We start from the raw sequence: 22,624 nt of genomic DNA on the forward strand, positions 1-22,624 counted from the left end.
ACGCTAATATCGAGTGTATTATCCAACGAATTCGCAATTTTCAAGGTTTTTTCACTCAAAAATTTTTTTTTCATTTGAGTTCCTGGTTTTTTTTCGAATTGGTGTGTTGTTTATCATTTACTACCTCTTTTATTAATCGTTAATATTATATCATCAAAAAAAAGTAGGTTTATAATTATCACATTTTTTTTTCTATAGATATTTAATGCGACAAACCACCTGTTAGATATATGATTGATAAATTGATTTTGACATTTTGTATCACTTATGGTTTTGATAAATGATTTCCCAGAAAATTTTTTTTTAATGTACAATGAATAATGGTATTAACGTATTAGCATGAAATATTTGCCATTATTAATTGTGTTTTTTTTGTGGAGCAAGTAAGCTATTCAAAGATACTGATCAGTTGAGGTGATAGGAATCGCCATACATCCTACTTATTTAGTTTTATTTTGAAATATCTCATTATTTTTGATAGTCATACTCCATCACCATTGTTAACGATCAAATTAACATTGCCATGACGGTTTATTTCACTGAGTGAAGAGCCTTTTCAATATTTTTACCATATCGACAGTGATTTCTCAGTAACTTTACTCATCATCATTTTGATTTGTTTTCCGAATTCACATTCCATCGGATTTTATTTTTTGAATGATATGTGTTGATCTGTAACCATATATCTATCATCATATTATTTCATCGACATAATAATTATATTGCACTGTCATTTGATCGTAAATACTTCAGGCCAATAACATCAAAAACAAAATGGCAATCTGTGCCCGTTGCAGCAAATCTGTATATTTTAACGAAGAAAAAAAAGCAATTGGAAAAAGTTTCCATAATTCTTGTTTCGTATGTGGTAAGCGGATATATGAAATTCTATCCCGTTCCATTTTCATTGTAAAATTGATTATACCTTCAATAAATGTCTTTTTTTCAGCCAATAAAGAATGTAAACGAAGATTGGACACTGGGAGTTTAACCGAACATGATGCCGAAATATATTGTAAACAATGTTATGGCCGTTTGTTTGGACCAAAAGGATATGGTTATGGTCAGGGTTCTGGAACATTATCTATGTTCACTGGAGAGAAATGTACTAATGAACCGCCAACTTCAAACATTCCTTCTACTGCTCAGGCATTTGTCGCTCCAAAAAAAGCAGCTCCCATTTCACAAAGTAATGGTGGTGGTGGAAAATTCAAATTCGGTGGTGCAGATATTTGTCCGCGTTGTAGCAAAGGTATTTAATTATGTTTAGTTACATTATGAAAACTTTTTCTAAAATATAAAATTATATTCCATTCACCAAAAAAAAGCCGTTTATATGGCCGAAAAAATGATGGGAGGTGGTTATGCATGGCATAAAAGTACTTGTTTCACCTGTAAAGAATGCAATAAACGTTTGGATACAACCACTCTTTGTGAACGTGAAAATGAAATCTATTGTAAAAGTAAGTTTATAATCAATTTATTTTTCCTAAATGAAAAAAAAACATCCCAAAATCAATTATGAAATTTTCAAATTTTTTTTCTCATTCTATAGATTGTTATGCCAAACTTTATGGCCCAAAATATTATGGTCATGGTCATATAACGGCACCAATAGAGGCAGCTGCAACCGATAGTCAACCCGTTTGAATAATGGATTTCAATACTATATATAACGAGAGATAAAGTGGGAAAAATCCTATCAAATGGATGTTCACAACAAAAAAAAACAATTTTGCCAAATTTACATTTTTTGCCATTCAAATATTTTTAACGAAAGTTACATAACTAAATTTGACTATTAATATTTTTTTTTGCCATAAAAATTTTAAAAAAAGAAAAATTCTTTTCCTCTTTATCATTATTATTATTATTATTATTATTTTGCACAAAATTTGAAAAAATACAATTTTCAGGTTTGTTACACGGATGAAAGAAAAAATACAACACCTCGTGAGAATTACAATTTCATCATCATCATAATGATGAACAAATTAGACGACTTTTGTGTCTGTGTATCGGTGTGTATTTGTGTGTAACAACAACAAATTGAGAAAATGTTTTGAATTTGCAGACTTAATCAATTTGAAAACTCGTGATGATGATGATGATGATGTTGTTGATGATACAATGTGTTATACAGAATGATTTGAATTTCTTTTTTTTTGCATTCAAAATGACAATTTGCTTTATATGTTCATCATATTCGCTGTCACATTTTATAAATTGTATATGAAAGAATGAGAATCAAATGAGAATGAGAATTATGAATCAATATGAAGAATATCACTTAATAGAAATACATTTCAGTTTAAAAAAAAATGAATCGTCATTCCTAGCAATAGAATTTAAAAGAATTTTCTTTTTTTTTCGGGTGAATAGAATCGGATGGGTTATTTTACCTGATTTCAACAACATTATGCACACACTCTATGCTCATTTTCGAATGAAACAGAAAATTAAATTGCAAATATTTGTTTTTATTATTTTTTTGTTTTGATTTAAAATTCAATTCGTGGTTTTTGTTTGTTCGGTTATGTGTTGGTTGATGATGATTATTTATCTTTTCAATGGAATGTAGATATCACTTTTTTAAATATTTTTTTTGGGAAAAATAATTCATAATATTCCATTTGATGATAATGATGGTATTTGTGTTATTTTTTTTCAATCTATTTAAAATTGATTAATTCAATAAAAAATCAATGGACTAGATTATTTTTTAAATCAGAATTTTTTTCTGTGTGTGTGTTTATGTTTGATTGTGTGTTGATAGGTGAGGCATAGGTTGTATTTCTGTGGATTTCAAAAGCACATAGTTAATTTCATTTTATACGTTTCACGTAAATTGAATATTTATAACACACTCAAAAGATTTGAATTTTTTCTCAAAAAAAGAGAATGAATGAATGAATGAATTTTTTAATTTGCATCTATTATGAATCGTCATCATTTCAGACGTTAAGCTACACATTATCAGTCTGTAATTTTGGTTCCAAAGACATTCGTCGTCCGTTGGCAATGTTTATTATTCTTGGAACTCCCGTACTATCTGTTTGTGTTGCTCGTCTTTCCAACAATTTAACATCACGTTTGAATAGGTCTTTATTGGCATCTTGATCCGATTTACATCTGGATAAGGCTCCCGTTAAATTATTAGTACTACTATTGACAACAGCTGCTGCTAGACTTATTGTATCTTCCGATATATGTAGATGTGTTGGCGTTGGTGACAAACTATCCGATGCACATGATCCACAGGAACTTGTATCACTGAGTTCCCGTGTCGGTCGACGACTCATTCGTGGTGAACGTGGTGCTGACGTTGATCGGCGACCAAGAATATAGCCAGATATATGTTCACATATTCTTCTAAACCTTCTCACTGGCCCTATTTTTAATTTTAAATTTTCAGATTCAAATATAAAACAACAATCATTGACACAAACATACCGGATAATAAAGTGAATGTAATACAATAAATTGTTGGCCTTTCAATAGCGTTTGTATCAAAATTTGGCGACGGAATTGATCCATCATTGGATGGAGGTGTGGCACATGCAATATCAACTTGTATTCGAATATTTCTTTGAAACATTGAAGTTGTGCCACCTGGTCGACGATAATCCAAACGAAATGACATTGGTGATAATACTGTATGACTTAAATCGGGTACCTAGATAAATGAAATTAACTGAATAAACTGAATGATTTTACTTAATAACAAAAACTAACCGTAAGAAAAGTATGAATGAGATCTGCTTTAATGACAGACAATGGTTTATCTTTTATCAATAAAACATGTGTCTCTTCTCGTTCATTGCCCATCAGATTACCGAACCAAGATTTTTTGGTCATATCAGGTGTAGTTTCAGTGGCCAATGCAACATCTTCATACAATGGAATTTGCATTTTGGCACGTCGATGAAATCTATATAAAAAAAAATTTAAAAAAAAAGTTGAACAATATTCCAATTGAAATGAGATGAATATAATCGAACCTCGGTGTACCAAGAAAACTATTTTTTAATGTATTTAGGCGTGATTTCCAATAAGGCTGAGATATTGGTGACACTGGTGATGTATTGATCCCGATTTCATCGCTACTATCATTATTAACATGATGTGGTGTTTTGGGACAATTTAATGGTGACATTAGCAAATTGTTTGTCGAATCATGATGAGGCGGAGGCGGATGTACACCCGGATGATGTGATGATGAATGAAGATGTGATGTATGATGATTAGTATTATTATTATTATTATTATTATTATTAGCATTAGCATTAGTGTTATTGTTATTAGTAATCATAGAATCGTTAACATTATTCATATTGCCATTACGTCGATTAAAACTTCTATTCGGTGTACAATTAATATACACTTTGGTACTTGAATAGCTATTGATTCTGAAGAGAATCCATTATGAAATCAACAAAAAAAAAACATAGAAATTTATATAAAGAACAATGTATGGTTGATAAATTTTTTTTTGATAAACATACCCATATGGAAATCGTCGAGGTGCAATCGGTGATCCATTAGCTAACATTTCCGTTCGATATGACTTACTAGGACGTGTATCTACTCTTTTTCTTGGTGGATCGGCTATAGATGTGTAGGAAACAAACAAGAAAAATAAAAAAAAATTGAAATCGGTCATCATAAACAGTGTAAATGGCGTTGAAAGAAAAAAAAAAATGTCGGAGAAAACAAAATAAGAAACAAAATGAATGGTGATTAATGAGTTGTATCATACAGTAAAGTATGCGTGTGTGCTTTTTTTTTGGTATCTAAAATAACCCAAACCAAACAAAATGGATAGCATGACAAACACCGGTACATTAACACAGATAGACAGACAACAAAAAAAATTCAATCACCAGAAAAAAAGGCTCTTCATGACATCGTCATGCAAACAATATTTAATATGGGAAAAGCGTGAATCACAAAAAAAAAAAAAAAAAATTCTTTCAAAATGACATCAACAACATACCTGATTCGGAACGATTCCTGATAATACATTCAGTTTCATCTTCAAATGATGGTTTTCGTCGTTTACGATCCAACAAAAGGAAATATATTACTTTTTCGGTATTATGGCTGTAAGATTCGTTTTTTTTTGTTTTGGTTATTATTATTGGCATTATGATGACAAGAACCATGGACATACGAATATTTAGAAGAAAAAAAAAGAATGGATTTTTGTTTTTTTTTTTGGTTAGTAATAATAATAATAATAAGAAAATAAACTATTTTTGTAGATGAATTATGGTTCCGACATTTATTTTGGTTTGTGTTAATAACGTAGATAAATACTATGAGGATTTAGAATAGATTTTTTTTGTTGTTGTTATCATTGTTATTATTGGTGGTGTTATGTTGAAAAATGACCTTATTGGACAGGTTTGTTTTGTTTTGTCTAGTTTTTTTTATATTATCACTATCAATTCATTCAGCGTTCTGTAATTATTTTTCATTCATACATTCTTTCTTTCTTTTTTCGTTTTTTAAAAAAACCTAACCACAACTATGTTCAGTTCATTCACATTCCTATCATATTCTATTCAATAATAGGAAAATAATAAATGCAAAAAGATGAAATGAACAAAATATAAAAAAGGGAAAAGGAAGAAAGAAAGAAAAAACGATAGATTTTTCATACTTAATACTTAGTAGCTCCCTTAAAAGCTTTTCCTTGTCTTTAAAACATCCAAGTGAAGTCATATTGTTAAGAACATCGGGATCCAATTCTTCAACCGTAGATGTTATATGCGTCTAATGATTGTCATCGATGTTTCAGTTGTTTTCAGTTGTTGTTGTTGTTTTTTGTCAATAGGAATTTCCATTTTATTTTGATTTCGAGATTAATAATGATAAAAAAAATGAAATAAAAGAAAAACGTAAAGAGAAAAAAAAATCCATTAATTATTTAAATTATACAAAAAGAAAAAAATACAGAATTCAATATGATTTAGCTTTTTCGAAGGGGAAAATGATTTTCCTGTTTATTTATGAATGATCTTTTTTTCCTCTCTCAAACAAATAAAATAATGGTAATAATAATAATAAGAGAAAAAACAAAATGAATCCAATCGATCTAGCCAATCAATTTTTTGTTTATCAAGAAAAAAAAATTACAAAATTCAAAAACAAAAATTCCGAAAACGAAACAAAAAATTTCAGGAATAAATCCTTACAACAAAAACAATTCACTATGATGATTAAATTTGCTTGTGCTCTATATATCTTTTTTATATTTGAAAAAAGTTGAAAATGAAATATTGCCAAAAACGATAACTTGATAATTCATTCTATACACACACACACATTAAATTTTTTTTTAAGGGGTTCTAATCTGTTTTATTCTGTAACGTTGTATTTTTTTTTTTTTTTGTTCATTCGGCATTTTATGGTAAACGCATATATTTGGAAAATCATCATCATCAAAGATGGATGACTGTTTGGTAAGAAAAGAAAAGAATCTTTTCCATACAGCCATCATCATCATCATCATTTCCCAAAAAAAATATTCTCATTTTATATCCTAGAGCAGTAACAAAAAATAGATGTTTAGAAACAGAAATAAGAGAGAGAGAGAGAGAGAGAGAGAGAGAGAGAGAGAGAGAGAGAGAGAGAGAGAGAAAAAAAAAAAAATTTCATTTCTAAATTTGCATAAGCTCTCATCATCATCATCATCACCGATGCCAATGTATTGATGTATCAGTATTAGTTTTTTTTTCTTCTTGAAACTATGATCATACACATACACACACACCACAGAATCCGATACGATCCAATGATCCAATATCATCATGATTGAAAAAACCAAATTATTACTATAGTTATAGTATCTATGCAATGTTATTATATGAAAGAATATTATTATGATGAAGAAAATTTACTGCTCTTTGGCCTGCATATGTTGTTTTTCATTTTTTCACACACACAGACACTCATAATAATAAAAAAAATATAACGATGAAATTCAATATTCTAAAAATAAAAAAAAAATGAAAATTTTAAAGTGAAAATTTTTATATTCTTGTTTCAGTGACTTTTGTGTGTGTACGTCGAAAGCACATTGGGATTCGATTCAATTCAATTCGATTTTTTTTTCTTGACTTCATTTTTTTTTGTCGAAAGTGGTTGTTGTGTAAATTTATTTCATTTCTTTTTTGGCCCATTTTTTTCTGTTTGATCCTGGAACAAGTTTTTTTTATCAAGCTTCAGCAAAAGTAGCTTTTCTTCATGCATAGTGTACATTTTTGTTGGTGTTAAATTATTTAAGAAAAAAATGAAAAAATGAATGACAAATTGGAAATCTAAAGAAAAAAGTTGATCTGCTTAACAAATTTTTTTTCCCTTAATAACTCTTCACCAATTTGATGGTTTAGGTGCAAATGGTATTTTATTCTACAGATAGAAAAAAACCTCAAGAATAGAAATAAAACACCAATGTTTTTTTCTTTTGCTTTCCGGATAAGCATGTGACAATCATCATTTGATTTAGAAATAGTAAAAAAAGGGATTTTCAGTCAAAAGGTTTTTCATTAATGGAATCAAAAGTAAAAAAAAAGTAATAATAATTTTCCGTTAGCTGATTAATTTGGAATGTAAACACAAACACAAAAAGAGAAATTAAATTGAAATTTTTTTGGATTTTGAAATTCAATCAAAAAATATATTTAATGTACACATACCTGAACCACTTCTTTCATCGGTAATTCTAATTCAAGCTCATTTTTGCTGCCACTTTATGTTTCGCCAATGATGATAATGATGATGATGACATATAATTTCAGACGTCATTGAAAAAAAATGAATCAAATTCATTGAAAGAAGATAGATAGAGTGAGAGAAAGAAAAGCAAACAAACATAATTGAATCGATCAATAAATTCAACAGAATCAAAAAAAAAAACATTGATCGAATAAAATTAAATAATTATCATCATTGATGATATGATGGTCTATTTTACTTAATGAAAAAACAAATATACTTACGCTGTAACCCATGGATGGCGTATCACTTCGGAAAGCTGTGAAAATCAACAACAAGAATAAAAAACAATTATATTAAACAAACGAACAAACAAACAAACAAACAAAAATCGATAAAATTCAATGACATGATTGATGTTCAATGAAATGATTATAGAGAATATTTTTCAATTGCAAAAAATAAAACAAAAAAATTTCAATTCAAAGTTTGTTGAACCGAAATGAAAGAAAGGAAAAAAACAATTATATCGTGTGTGTTGCAAATGTCAGCGATTTTTTTTCTACTGTTTTGTTTTTACTTTTTCAATTGCATTTTGTTTGTTTATTTGTTACGGTTCACAAATTTATTGGACTATAATTCTTCGTTTTTTTTTTCATAAAAGAAATCATAATATTCTTGTCAACCAAACCAAACATAGAAAAAAATATATGTGTGTATCCGGTCAATAAAAAAAAATCAACCAGATAAAAGCAGCTGAAGCATTCACGTATTTGAAAAAAAAATCATTTTATTAAATTCATAGCAGAAAAAAATTGATTTCCGTAGTCAAATTCCACACAGTGCATAGTTGGAATTTGATCTTTTTTTCCTCCCCCTTCCATGTATTCTATCTGAATGGATGGAATTTAAGGTATTTGACGATTCCGGTAATTTTAGATAAACAACAACTTTCTGTCGTTATTGTTGTTGTTGTTGCTGTCAAATCAAAAACAAAACAAAAAACCAATAAAGTCGTAGAATGAGATGTAACTACTTTAATCGAATCAAAAGTAGAACAACAACAAAGAATTTGATCCTGAAAAAAGGGACCCTACAAAAATAATAATAACATGGAAATGTTCGACAAATGTACTCTGAATCATTTAACAGTAATATCACAATATTACAGCTTATAAAGCAATATATGTATTGATTCGATTCGATTGGAAAAAATACAACAACAAATGTCCATCATTGTTCATGTTAGTAAATTAAGCGGAAAATAAAACAAGCTATGTTAATTAATGTGATTGGTTTTTATCTTTAATATACAATTCACACACACACATGTATAGGTTATTCTTTATTTTTTTTATTTTTGCTGAGTTTGTTAGTTGGTGATGAGGGATAAATGAGGGGTATCAGTGTGTTGTTATTCGAATATTGTTATTTTTGTTTTTCACTGTATCACTCAATCACTAAGATCATTATTATTATTATTCCTACATGCATCACACACACAAAAACATTCTCATCGATTGTTTTTTTTTCATTCTTCGCTATGAATTTTCAACGACCAACGATGATTTTATTTCATTCAATGAATGTAGATGTTGTTCATATGTTCCAGGATTCTTGTTGTTGTCAATGAAGAAGAAAATAGCAAAGCAAAACAAAAAAAAATCAACGAATAGCATTTATTATTATGGACAGAAACGAAAAGAAAGAATATTCTTTTCGTTTTTTTTTGAATGATCAAAAAAAAACGGTTCGAATGACACATGTGCATTCGAAATCGAAAAAAAGGGAAATATATAAACACAACACAGAATCACTTACAGTAATACGTTTGTTAGCGTCTACTTCAATCATTCGTCGAAGCAAATCTTGGCATTCGGGAGGCACAAAATGTGGTATATGAAATGTTCCACGTTTAACTTTTTCTAATAGTTGTCGTAGATTATCATCATCAAATGGTAAGGCACCCTATTTATTTTATTTTTTTTAACGGAAGATATTTTCAATTCCATTCAAACCATGATGATGATGATGATGATGATGATGAAAAGTAGAGAAAAATAGCCAAAAATAAAAATGGACAAAATTAAAGTGAATAAATGGTTGAAACAGATGTCAATCCAATGAAGCCCGATGAATGTTGTTGTTGTTGTTATTTGAGCCAAACATGTTTATGAAAATTTATCAGAATCAGATAGAGAGAGAGAAAGAAAAAATGTAATCATCATTATCATCGAAAATGAGAGAATAAAAATAATCATTTACCACAAGAAGAGCATATAGAATGACTCCAACTGACCATACATCTAAAATGACGATGACAACAAATTTGGAAGGGAAAAAAATATGAAAGAAACAAAGAATATAAATGAACAAAAATGGATCAGTTATTCCAATTATATTTAGCAAAAAAGAAAAACAGTAGAAAAAATAAATTCTAACAACGCAAACGATATAATCGTCACCAACACAATCGTAATATAACACGAAAACCAAAAAAAAAAAAAATTAACATAGAAAAAACAACAACAAACACTCACCTGCTTGCCTTCCATCATATTTTTCACCCTATAGAAAAAAATTAGGAAAAGTGAAAGGAAACAAATAGAAACCGAAAGAAATTATTAATGGACCAATTTCATTTTTAGTGAACAAATGGTGATTTGGTTTAGTTTCAAGTTGTTCATCATCATCATATTTCATAATTGGTGTTTTTGTTGTTTCTTTCCTGCTTTTTTTTGGTTCAAGCCTGAAGATGACCAGATGGGCGTACGGTAGTTGTCATTGTCATTCGAATCATTTATTTATTCATTAAACAAAAAAAAAACAAAAATAATAATAATAACGAGATATATGCATGATCATCTCACTTAGATTATCGATCGTGATAGGAATTTTCATTCATTCTTCGTTTGTTTTTTTTTGCTTGGTAAAATTAAAATCTTCATAAACATGGATTTTGGATTGTTTTTTTTAACAAAAAAACAATCTGCTTTTATAAAATTTTTTTTTTCGAGTTATAATTGATTATTTTTATGACAACAAGTTCAATACTTAAAAATATCTCAATCGAATAGATAAATATTAATAGAGTCACTATTGACATTTAATGAAAATGTCATTATCGTCAACATAATTCTTTGTAATTAATTGTTTTGACATCATCTTCAACATCATCATCAATCCAAAAATAAACTTGATATAAGGGTAATCGTGTTAGTGAAAAACAGCAAAACAACGAAGCAAAACATTTTTGGTTTTGTTTTCTACGAAAAATAATAATGATAATTATAATGTCAAATGTAGTGGCTATGTAGCTGCTTTTAGAATGTGTGTTTGGATCTACAAAATGATCCCTAAGAAAAAGAAAAAAAGAATAATCATTGATGATGGCTTAGATATTAGAAAAAAGCTATTAAGGTTAATATTGTAATGTGTTTGTGTGTGTGTGTGTGTGGAAATAAATATAACCACCACCATCATACACACACACACATAAACAAACAAACACCGAATCGCATCAATATGGATCGATTGGCAGTCATTTAGTGTGTGTGTGTGTAGATCCAACCATCATCAATTGTAATAACATTTATTTATTTATTTATTTTTTGTTTTCTCTTTTTATTTCTCGATACAGAACCAAATACTGTATCTTTTTTATGAGTGAAAAAAAAACGAAGAAAACGGGAAATCGTTTCACCAATACATATACGGTATTAAAGAATTTTCTATTATAAATGAAAACCAAAAAAACAAAAACAGGAAAGGATGATAATGTGTATTGGTTCATTTCATTTTATTTCATTCTGGGTACACTGTACTTTCATTTAAATTGTTATTGAGATGATGATAATGATAATATTATAACCATAAGAAAAGAAAAACAAAACAAAATATACAAACCCTGATGATTTCAGGCGAAGCATAATGAGGACTTCCACATGATGTTTCCAACATTGAACCATCGATTTGTAATGATGCCATACCAAAATCGGCAATTTTTATATTATTCTTTTCATCCAATAATAGATTTTCTGGTTTTAAATCTCTATGGCTATAAAAATATAGTATAAGATGAATGTAAAAATTGAGTTTATTTTTTCATTCTTACAAAATAAAAAAAATCAAAAACAAAAAAAAACAAACCAGATTAGATGACTATGACAAAAATCGAGTGCCGAAATGATTTGACGAAAAAATCTTCTAGCTTCTTTTGGTGTAAGGCGTCCTTTTTTGACTAGATAATCGAATAGTTCACCACCACTTACATGTTCTAACATTAAATATCTAATAATAATAAAAAAATGATAAGATTATTATTATTGAAAATCGAAACAAAACAAAAATGTTTTTTACAAACAAAAAAAAAACTTACAAATATTTTTTATTCTCATATACATCATATAAATGTAGAACATGTGGATGTTCAATCAATTTCATGATGGCAATTTCTCTTTCCACCTAAATGATTTGATAAGAATTTTCATTTTCATTTTTTAAATTAATCATTTGTAGAGACAAACCTTTTGTAGGACACTTTCGGAAAGTTTTTCACGATTAACAATTTTGATTGCTACTTTTTTACCCGTCACACAATGAACTCCTAATTTGACTAGACCTAAATATATTTTGAAAAAGAAAAAGAATAAGAAAAATTTGAATGATTTTTAATCGAAAAAAAAATTGATTTTATCCGTAATTAATTATGGATATTAATAGAAACCAAACCAAAAAAAGCTTAAATTTTTTTTTCGTCTCGTTTCTTGTCTATCTATTTTCGAAGACAAATATTAATAGTGTTTTCTACAGAAATCTTATCGATAAATGCAATTCTTACAAGAAAAATTTTCCAAAAAGAACCATATTTAAAATTAATAACTTTTTAATAATTTATTATTATCAACAGCAAAAAAAAAATTGATCTTTTATTATTAGTCCATTTTTAGCAACATTCAAGGGTGTACACACTGTACATAATCAATGAATAATGTACATTAAATGGATTCTTCTTCGTTCATTTTTAGTTTAGATATATCCTTCGCTCTCTTATCGAATCTGTATTTTTTGGATAAGTTTGTTTTGGCTATCTTTTGGCTATCGAAGTTCAACTTGATTGTCATTTTTATTTATAATAACAAATATATTTTCTGTATTGTAACAATATTTTATTCATTCATGAACGAAGAACGAAGAAGAATATTGAACGAAGAGAGTGAGAAAAATAGATTGGACCGATTCCATTAATCAGTAATCGTTGTTGTTGTTGTGAATTGACTACCACTAACTTTTTGTCTTCTTTCACTTGGTTTTTGGTTATTGTGTTTGCTGTTTGGACACTTTTTTTTTCTTCATTTGATTTTCTCACTAGAAATAATTCCTATGGCCTAGTATATACAGTGGTGTCAACATTAAAAATTATAATTTATATCAATGTAAATGTTATTTGGGTCGGTTCGTTACATTCACTTTATTTTGAAACACATATACATAGAAAAAAAGATATATACTTGTACACATTCACATACTATAGTGATAGTGAAACAAAACAAAAAAAAAATCTGACAAGAAAAAGATCACGATCCAGAATTAATACAACAGAATCAGAATTTCGAAAAAGAAAATCGATTCAAGAATCAAGAGATTTTGTTTCTTTTCTCAAATCATGAACCACCAACCAAGATTGATTAAATGAAAAATTATGATGCACAACAACAATAACAAGAAACATAACAATGAAAATTAAACTATAGTGAAGAAAAAAGACAGAATAAAGTTTTCAGTAAAAAAATCATCATCATCATTTTTATTTTTTCAAAAAGCCGACACTTATTCTAAACGGCCAACATTATAGTTTGAATAGAATGAATTTTTCTTCATTCTCTAGCTCTCTTCATTTCATCAACAACAACAACAAAAAACGAGTTCGGAACAAAAAACAACCGTATTATTTAATTAATAACACACATACACACACAGAATAACCAGAATATACAGTTATTTTTATATGTGAATATTCAAGCATTAATAATATTGTAATTATGATGGTGATGGTGATGAAAAAAAAATTCAATCGGAATTATCGTTGTTGTTGAAAGCAGTTGAATATAAAAAAAAAATTTAATCAAGCAAAATCATCAACAAAAATCTAAATGAATTTGTTGTTGTTGTTGAAAAGAATAATAATGGTAAATAAATACGGAATATTCAGCAAGAATGATGAAATTAAATTTTTTTTTTTGTTTGTTTCTGGATCGTACATAAATATTATATTGAAAAATGTATATGGAAATAAATGATGTTGGTTGTTGTTGTTGTTGAAAACATCAAAAACACCTTTTTTTGTTTCTTCCCCCTCCACAAATACATGCTTCGTCAATTTTTTCTTTTGCATATCCAATGCACAAATACGTAAAAGAATATGAAACCAAACAAGCAAAAAAGAAACCAACAACAAAACAAAATGAAAAAAGTTTTCCACCATTGTTAGATGTGTATCTTCATAATATTCTATCAATCAATCAAATCAATCAATCAATCAAAAAGCTTAACGGCCCATTTAGGGCCATTGCTTCTACAACAATAATTTTCCACCGTTCTCTGTCATCCGGGATATTCGATGAAAGTGGTCGGCCAAGTTGTTCCAGGTCCTTTTCCACGCTGTTCCGCCACCTCTCCTTGGGTCTGCCTCTGCCCCTGGAACCGGCAGGTTTATAGTTGAACGCCTGGTTCAGCAGCCCGTTGTTTCTCCAAACGTGGCCCATCCATTCGATTCTTTTTCCCCTGACGTATCCCAAGATACTTGTACGCCCAAAGCGTTCGTACAGGTCCGCGTTGTGCCTTCTTTCGAATTGATTGGATACCGGGTTGAAGATGGGCCCAAATATTTTCCTGAGCACTTTGCGTTCGAATACTGCTAGCATTCTCATGTCGCCTTTGCAAAGTGTCCAGGCCTCGCAGCCATACGATAAGACTGGCCTAATGTAAGCGAGGTATAACCGGATTTTTGACTGGTGGGACAATAACTTAGATTTGAGCGTTCTCTCGAGACCATAGTAACACCGGTTTGCACATTTGATTCGTTCCCTGATTTGTTGATGTGCATCTCTCGTGTTGTTCAGGGTTACGCCCAAATATTTGAAATCACTGGTTTCTTGGAAGTTGAATCCTCTCACCTCCATGACGTGAGAGGCCTGGTAGTTTTGTTGGTTTTTGACCCGTTGATCGTTAGGAATTTAGTTTTTGATTCATTAACGATTAGTCCAACTTCACTGGCGGCATCAATAAGTTTTTCACATGTCGTTTGGACTAATTGCATCGTTGTACCGGTGATGACGATGTCGTCGGCAAATGCCAGAATTAGTGGTGAATTTTGATCGATCACGGGGTTTACCAGGTTCGCCTTACGCATTGCGTACTCCAAGACCAGGTTGAAGAGGGTGGGAGCCAATGGGTCTCCCTGCCTGAGGCCGTTTTTAACCGGGAAACTATTCGATTGCGATTTCATGCACTTGACTTTACATGTGGTGCTATCATAGCACGCTTTTATCAATTTTATGAATTTAACCGGGATGCCGATACTTGTCAAGGCGTGCCACATTGATTCTCTGTGAATGCGGTCGTAGGCTTGTCTGAAATCGATGAATAGCGCCACTGTTGGTATATTGAATTCGTAGTTTTTTTCTATTATTTGACTAATGGTGAATATATGGTCGAGGGTTGATTTGGCTCTACTGAAACCACATTGATATTCCCCGACGATTTCCTTGGTATAAGGTTTCAATTTGTTGTTCAATAGGCTCGTGAAGATTTTGTATCCCACGTCAAGGAGCGATATTCCTCGGTAATTTGCCGGATTTGTTTTATCGCCCTTTTTGAAGATAGGAATGATGGTTGCTGATTTCCATTTATTAGGGATCGTTTCATTTCTCCATATTGTTGAAATTAATTTGTGGATTTCAGCTGTTAGTGACTGATCGGCTTTTTTGATTAACTCAGCCACTATTAAATTATCACCTGGAGCTTTATTATTGCACAAGGATTTTATTGTATCACTGACATCCTCAAAAGATGGTTCCTCAATCCACTCTTCGGTGGTTTCTATGGCAGGAGGAACTGGTATGAGGGTATCGTCTGCGTTTAGTAGGCTGTCGAAATGTTGTTTTAGGACTTCCACCACATTTTCTGGACCAGCTACCAGCTGGCCTTGTTGATTCGTTAGCATTGTTGATTGCTGGTTGAATGGCTGTTTGACTAGATTACATGCTTGGAAGAATTTGCGGCTGTGGTGGCGGTTGTCCTCTATATCGGCTATTTTCTTCTTTTCGTAAGCCCTTTTTGTTGTTCTAGTTATTTTGTTGGCTTTCTTTTTTAATTCGCTGTATCTTTGGCGGCTGATTGGATCGTCGTGTTGTAGCAGATGATGGTATGCCAAATTTCGGGCTTTAATTGCTTCTTTGCAGACATCATCAAACCATGCCTGCGTTTTTATCGGTTGTTTTCTACTGATGGTTTCATCTGCAGCTTTTTGGATGGATGAGACGATTTCGTCCCATTGTTTTGGTTGATCGGACTCAATATGTTGCTTTGATTTGACTATGTATTCTTGAGCCACTTGGTCAATTTTTAATTTGTCTACGTCGAATCTTTGTTGGTCATCACGTTGTTGTTTAGAGGACCATTTCTTTAGATAACGTTGTTTTATGGTGGCTCCCACCATATGGTGGTCTGTGTCGAATGCCACACCCCGGTATGTCCGGACGTTTTTGACGAATTGTTTGTGGTTGTTATCTATTAGGATATGATCAATTTGATTGCGGGTTCTCCCGTCGGGCGATGTCCATGTATACTTATGGATTCGTTTTCTCGGGAAATACGTTGAGATTATTGTTTGGCCCTTGGCTGTTGCGAAATTAGCTAATCTTTGTCCATTCTGGTTGCTTTCATCATGTAGGCTGTCCGGTCCAATTGTTGGCCGGAGGAACGCTTCTTTGCCTACTTGGGCGTTGAAATCACCTGCGATAATTTTGACCATGTTATTTGGGACTTCGTCATACACCCTTTCTAGCTCATCATAAAACTGGTCTTTTATCTCTTCGTCTTTTTCTTCTGTAGGGGCGTAGCAGTTGATAATGCAAATATCTATCGGTTGAGCTCTTAGTTTGATTAGGCATATTCTATCGTTGACCGGTTTGAAATCTCTGACAGCCTGTAAGATTTTGTTGTTTACGGCGAATGCCACACCATGGCGTTGACGGTTGTTATGCTCACCACGTGCTCGTTGAGTTGAGTCATTGTTTACATTTTGTGGGCCACTCATAAACAAAGTGACGTTACCAATTCTCATTATTCCCGAATCGGGTAATTTTGTTTCCTGTAAGGCGATTATCGATACATTTTTGTTTGAGATAGAGTTGACAAAGTCGTGGATTGCACCGGTTTTGAAGAGCGTTCTAACATTCCATGTTGCTATGTTGATATATTTGCCGATACGTTTCTTTGCGCTGTTACCGATATTATTGCCATTATCACTATTATTATCATTCGGGCACCGGGTATTATCACTGGGGAGTCGACATACTGCTGGAGAATCCGAGAGAAGTCCGTTGTTGTCCGTAGTCGGTTCAATATTGTTGTTTCCAATTAGGCAGGTCCGGTTTATTCTTATTGTTGTAGCTGTAACGATGGAGTTTTTACATGGTCGGAGTGTTAATCCTAGACGCACAACCTCTGTAACCGAGAGGATCGGGACTCGTGTTTTAGCTGGATATAAAGGATGGTCTTCACGCCTTGGGTGGCCCTACCAGGAGTAAAAACTCCAGACGTACTTCTTCCATCCAATCCAGGAACACCTGCTCGCCACGATGAGGCACACGACGTCACCAGAGCAAGCATAATATTCTATTCTTTTGGAAATTTCGTTTTCTTCTTTCGAACCATTTGGATTTACCATTTTTACCATGTGGGTGTTTAATAGGTGTGTGTGTGTGTGGGTGTATAGAGGTTTTGTTTTGTTTTGTTTTTTCTGGTTCAAATAGTTTCGTTGCTGTTTTTTTTGTTGTTGTTGTTGTTGTTGTTGTTTACGATAACGACATACTTTTTCTAACTTTTTTTTTCATTCATTATTATTTGTTTAAGAGCATTGAGATGAAAAAAAACAAACAAACAAAACAAAGAAGAAGAAGAAGAAATTATTTCTACTTAATAAACATTATATTAATATAAAATAATTGAAATAAGAAGGAACAAAAATGAATGAATGAAAAATTTCATCTTTTTTTTTTGTTTCATATTTTACCCCCCATTTTTCCTCCCTGTTTGGTTAATATATCGTGTCATTATCATGAAATCACATTTCAGTTTTTTTTTCATTTCAGTATTCGCCTTGCTTAATTCTCGAATATCATCCAAAAAAAAAACAAACGAAAGGGAAAAAAGAAGAAGAAGAAGAAAAAACACAAGTAAATTTCATTTTATATGAATGTTGATTGTACATTAACCAAAAAAACAATGAAGAAGTAGAAAAAAATGATGATAACCACCTTTAGGTTATCAAATTTCCGTGATAGAAAATATCTTCTTTTTTTTTTTTATTATTGTTTGGATTCATTCAATCCAAATGATGATAATGATGATGATGGCGATGGCGATGAGGACAATGAAAAGCATCTGATTATAATAATAATAATAACTATGATTGGCAAAAATAGGATCATCATCATCATCATCATCATCATTTTGAAAATGGATCCAATTTTGCGTGTCCAATTAATTAACTGGATAAGGAAGAATAAGAAGTAGAATACAATGATAGGTTGGTAGGATGGATTTGATTAGACGCTTTAGGAATTTATGATATTTTTCCTCAGGTTTTTTTTAGAGAAGGGAAAAAAACGGATGTAATTTATTCTTGATTCTGGAATTTTTGTTTTGTTTTATAAATAATGAAACCAAAATAATGTAAAGAATAGGATTTTCTTTCTGTTTGTTTTTTCTGGTTAAATCATCGATTCGGATGAAAATTTGATTTTTATTCTTTAATTCTCTTCGTTTTTTTTCAGCCAGGAAATGTCTCATCATTATTATAATATCGATGACAAACTATAGTTTTTATTAAGCTTTTTTTTAGCTTGTTTTACTACTTTTCACTGATAATACCTGATAAATATTTTATAACCACATTGGTGACTGTGATTAAGATGTACGTAGGATGATAGGTAAATGTCATTTTCTCTAGAATTTCCACTATTTTCACATATATTTAATTTGTTCATATTCGTTCGAATTCTATTTTGACCTCAAGAGACAATATTTGGAATATATATTCTGCATATCGTTATCATTTTTTTTACTGAATATGAAATGAATAACAAAAAAAACCATCATCATCATTATCATCATTATCATTGGAAATGGATAAAAATTTTCAATCAACTTTGCAAAAAAAATATAGAATCGTCTATCATTTTGTGAAAACTTTTTTTTTATCCTGTTTGTTCATGTCAACGAAGACAACGAAGAAAAAAATATATTTCGTTAAATTTAAAATCCCAATGATCAGAATAAACGTCACAAACGGTCAAAATATAATGGAAAGCAAAAAAAGAAGAGAATAAATGTCACAAACATTTGTTTTGACAATTGCCAAAAAAAAAAAAATCCATTTCAAATGTATACGAAACAACAACAGAAAAGTGGTAGCTTAATACTTGACAAAAAAAAACAAACAAATTGAAATTCTCAAGTGAATTTATTATTGAACTTTTTTTTCGGGTTTTTGTTGTTGTTGTTGTTGTTGTTGGCTATAGGTTAATACACACACACAAACACACAATATCTTTGTCTGTCCACTTAGTTCACGATATAATTAAGCCAACAATGATCTTATTAATTTTTTTTGGCCCTGTTTGTTTATTTACATTCGATTGATTAAAAATTGATGAATTGAAGAAAATAGATTAATGGAATAGATTAAAACAATACAAACGTTTGTTTGTGAGTAAAATTTACAATAATAATTACAAAACCGGTTACTAATATAAGTAAGTAAGTAAGTAAGTAATGTGCAAGTCAAACAAAATTATGAAATTAAAAGTTATTAAATCACAATGAAAGAAAGAAAAGTCAAATTATAAAGATCCAGAAAATTCTTGTTTTCAACTAATTCGTGATTGTGATTGTGAATTTTCTCTTCTTTTTTTTCACTGATTCTGTGCGTGTATTCTGTAGAGGCGTACATTGCATGATAGATATTCATCAGATGAAAAAAAACAACAACAAATCACAAATCTCATATACAAAATTTCATTGTGATTTTTTTTTGTTTGAAATATGACATTTAGCACATTTCGTGCCATAAAGTAATTCAGAAAAAAAACTACAACCACAAGGATGCTATCAAAATTATTTAAATGGTGATGATGATCATCACCATTCATCAAATTTGGCTATAGGCTTGAAGGTTTGTTTTGTTTTGTTTTTCGCTCGGATAATTTGATTATTGTCCAGTAATTTTAACTGGGAAAAAAACGCAAATTTCATTTTATCTAATTCCTTTTGGATATTGGAATGATTTTGGAATGAAAAACAACAACAACAAAGATGGATCGATAGAATTTATAATCAAACAAAAAAAAACAAAGCAAAAAAAGATTAAATTCATTTCTATGAATGTTCTAATTGCTTTCAGAGAATCTAATAGTATCAGCAGATCAACTTATTGTTGTTGATAAAAATAAATAGATGAAAACGAGATCAAAAAAAAAAAAAAATAGAATGTCCCGAAGGCTTTAATTCCAGAACAACAAACAACCAACCAACCAACCATTCTAAGTTTCAATAAAATTAGATTAGAATGAAAAATTGGAATGAAGAAAAAAAATGATCATCATCATGATAAACAAAAAGTGACCTATAACAAAATGAAAGAAAACAAAAAACTTGCCTGTTTGTCCTTTGCCCAATGTTTTTTCCAAACGATATGGTCCAACATATTGATAAACATGATGATGATCTTGAGTATTTACATCTCTGGTCGACATTTTTGGTTAATTTTTTTGTTTTTTTGTTTAATTTTCGAATTCGATTTTCAATGATGATGATTTTTCGAAATGAATTGAATTGAATGGGCGGTGAAAAATATTTTTCTTTTTCTTTTTTTTTAATAGAAAAAAAAATCACAAATGTGAGGGCATTGCACAACAACAACAAGCTCAACTAACTAATGTTGATGATGATTTGAATCGAAATTGATGAGAAAATTGTTGTGTTGAATGACAAACGAAGAAATTATTATTATTGTTATCATGATCATCATCATGATGATGAATTTTCCAAAAAAATATTCTATTACAATACATTTTCAATGAAAATCAATCAGTTCTTCATTTTTATTTTATTTAAAAAAATAGAATATTTACTGTTAATTACTTTGTTTTCTTATTTGTTTTTTTGTTGAGCATTTTTCATTTCTTTCTTTTCATTTCGAAACACACATTTACACATTTTTTGATCATCATTATCAATGAAATGAGAATCAAAAAAAAATGGATGATTTTTTTTTCTCGAAAAAAATGGGCGGCTATTTCAACAAAAATATACAAAATATTGATTGAAAAAATTGTTTGATGATCACTCCTAATCACACAGAAATAATTTTTTGTTTTACAAATTTTTTGTTAAAAAAATGACAAATATTTTCATTGAGCTTTTTGTTTGTCATTTGTTGTTGTTGTTGTTTTGATTCTTCTTAATTCTTTTTTGGATCTCCTAGTTTTTTTTTGGTTTTTTTTGGTTGTTGTCCATTAATAGATGATGATGATGATTGTATACTATGCACATAAATATCAGACGAATATAGGAAATATTAACAAAAAAACTTATCAACATTGTGAGGTATCATCATCATCACTTTGTTATTGTTGTTGTCATCATCATTGTCATCGTGTTTTCTTTCAGTAAAATATGAATTCAATTCGGTTTTTTTCTTCTTGTTTCCCAAAAAAATGAATAGAAAAAATAGAATAGAAAAAAAACAGTGTTTGTTTCGGTTGTTGTGTGTGTATGAATTCGGGTGTTCCAAAATGAAACTATCGGTTTTTTTCTATCATAGTGATGATAGTGGCTGATTCTAGTCGTAGTAGTAGTTTTTGTTGTTTGTGCCGTATTTATGGAATTGTTGATGCGTACCTTATTTTGTATTTAGAATTTTGTTTTCTGGTTGTTGTTGGTGGTTCCAAATGTCATCTCAACACACACACACAGAATCTCTATACAGAATCGAGTAGTAGCAAGATACTGATATACTGATTCTATAGTTTTCTTTTTCCCCTCCATAAATACAATTTTTTTTATGTTCAATGTTTTTTTAAGGTCGATTGGCCAAAACTATAAAATGCAACCATAATCATAACTACTACGATATTTAGAAATTTGTTTTTATTCCAGAATTATTCCATCTTCTTTGGTTGTTGTAGAGTTCCAACAAAAAAAAATACCGCTAACGCTAAAGCCTGTAGAATCACGTACCTATTATATATGAAATATAGGCAGTGGTATTCATGGTCAACACTTTCATGGATCATCATCATCATAACATTGAACTATGGAAATGATAGTTAGCTTCTTTCTTTCTTTCTTTCTTTCTTTTGTAATATGGTTTATTTTGGAACCAAGAAAGAAAATGCCAAGAACGAATGAATACACGCCCAAATTCTAAATTTGAAATTGAATGTTTTTTTTTGTTGAACAACAACAGTAACAACGATGATGATGACGACGACAAAAGATGATGACGATGGACGCGATCAACACATACATAGTTGTTAACAAGGGGAAGTTATGGGTCTATATTTTTTTTTTTTTTTTTTTTGAAATTTTCATAAATTCCATCATCATATTTTTT

General features: G+C 30.2%; 2 protein-coding genes and 1 long non-coding RNA gene across 5 annotated transcripts; 1 reads left to right on the top strand and 2 right to left on the bottom strand.

The window, feature by feature from the left end:
• The first annotated feature begins 40 nt into the window (after nt 1-40).
• On the top strand, nt 41-1,858 carry LOC113789253 (cysteine and glycine-rich protein 2-like). Its single transcript, XM_027338769.2, has 5 exons — nt 41-163; nt 754-868; nt 950-1,252; nt 1,329-1,463; nt 1,556-1,858. The coding sequence occupies exons 2-5, from the start codon at nt 775-777 to the stop codon at nt 1,648-1,650; spliced, it is 627 nt and encodes a 208-aa protein (XP_027194570.2). The 5' UTR covers nt 41-163; nt 754-774; the 3' UTR covers nt 1,651-1,858.
• On the bottom strand, nt 1,844-21,092 carry LOC113789251 (serine/threonine-protein kinase BRSK2-like). 3 transcript variants are annotated; one of them, XM_027338765.2, is made up of 17 exons: nt 20,666-21,091; nt 12,249-12,343; nt 12,101-12,186; nt 11,872-12,012; nt 11,629-11,779; nt 10,263-10,290; nt 9,988-10,028; nt 9,544-9,690; nt 8,007-8,041; nt 7,704-7,755; nt 5,666-5,778; nt 4,997-5,103; nt 4,506-4,608; nt 4,002-4,409; nt 3,736-3,931; nt 3,454-3,676; nt 1,844-3,391 (listed from the first exon to the last, which is right to left on the bottom strand). In XM_027338765.2, the coding sequence occupies exons 1-17, from the start codon at nt 20,760-20,762 to the stop codon at nt 2,967-2,969; spliced, it is 2,448 nt and encodes an 815-aa protein (XP_027194566.2). In that variant the 5' UTR covers nt 20,763-21,091; the 3' UTR covers nt 1,844-2,966. The 3 variants fall into 3 exon arrangements, with proteins under 3 accessions (XP_027194566.2, XP_075678171.1, XP_075678168.1); XM_075822056.1 differs by lacking the exon at nt 20,666-21,091 and adding an exon at nt 17,672-17,691; XM_075822053.1 differs by lacking the exons at nt 9,544-9,690; nt 9,988-10,028; nt 10,263-10,290 and having other exon boundaries at nt 20,666-21,092.
• On the bottom strand, nt 10,411-11,613 carry LOC142645570 (uncharacterized). The gene is made up of 2 exons (XR_012846677.1): nt 10,593-11,613; nt 10,411-10,471 (listed from the first exon to the last, which is right to left on the bottom strand). It is a non-coding gene; the product is annotated as an uncharacterized LOC142645570 (long non-coding RNA).
• Nucleotides 21,093-22,624: the final 1,532 nt, after the last annotated feature.

This window comes from Dermatophagoides pteronyssinus, unplaced genomic scaffold, assembly GCF_027571235.1.
Source record: "Dermatophagoides pteronyssinus isolate colony J.1.1.1.1 unplaced genomic scaffold, Derpt_VIB-CSIC_2022.12 sq0001, whole genome shotgun sequence".
Taxonomy (NCBI): Eukaryota; Metazoa; Arthropoda; class Arachnida; order Sarcoptiformes; family Pyroglyphidae; genus Dermatophagoides; species Dermatophagoides pteronyssinus.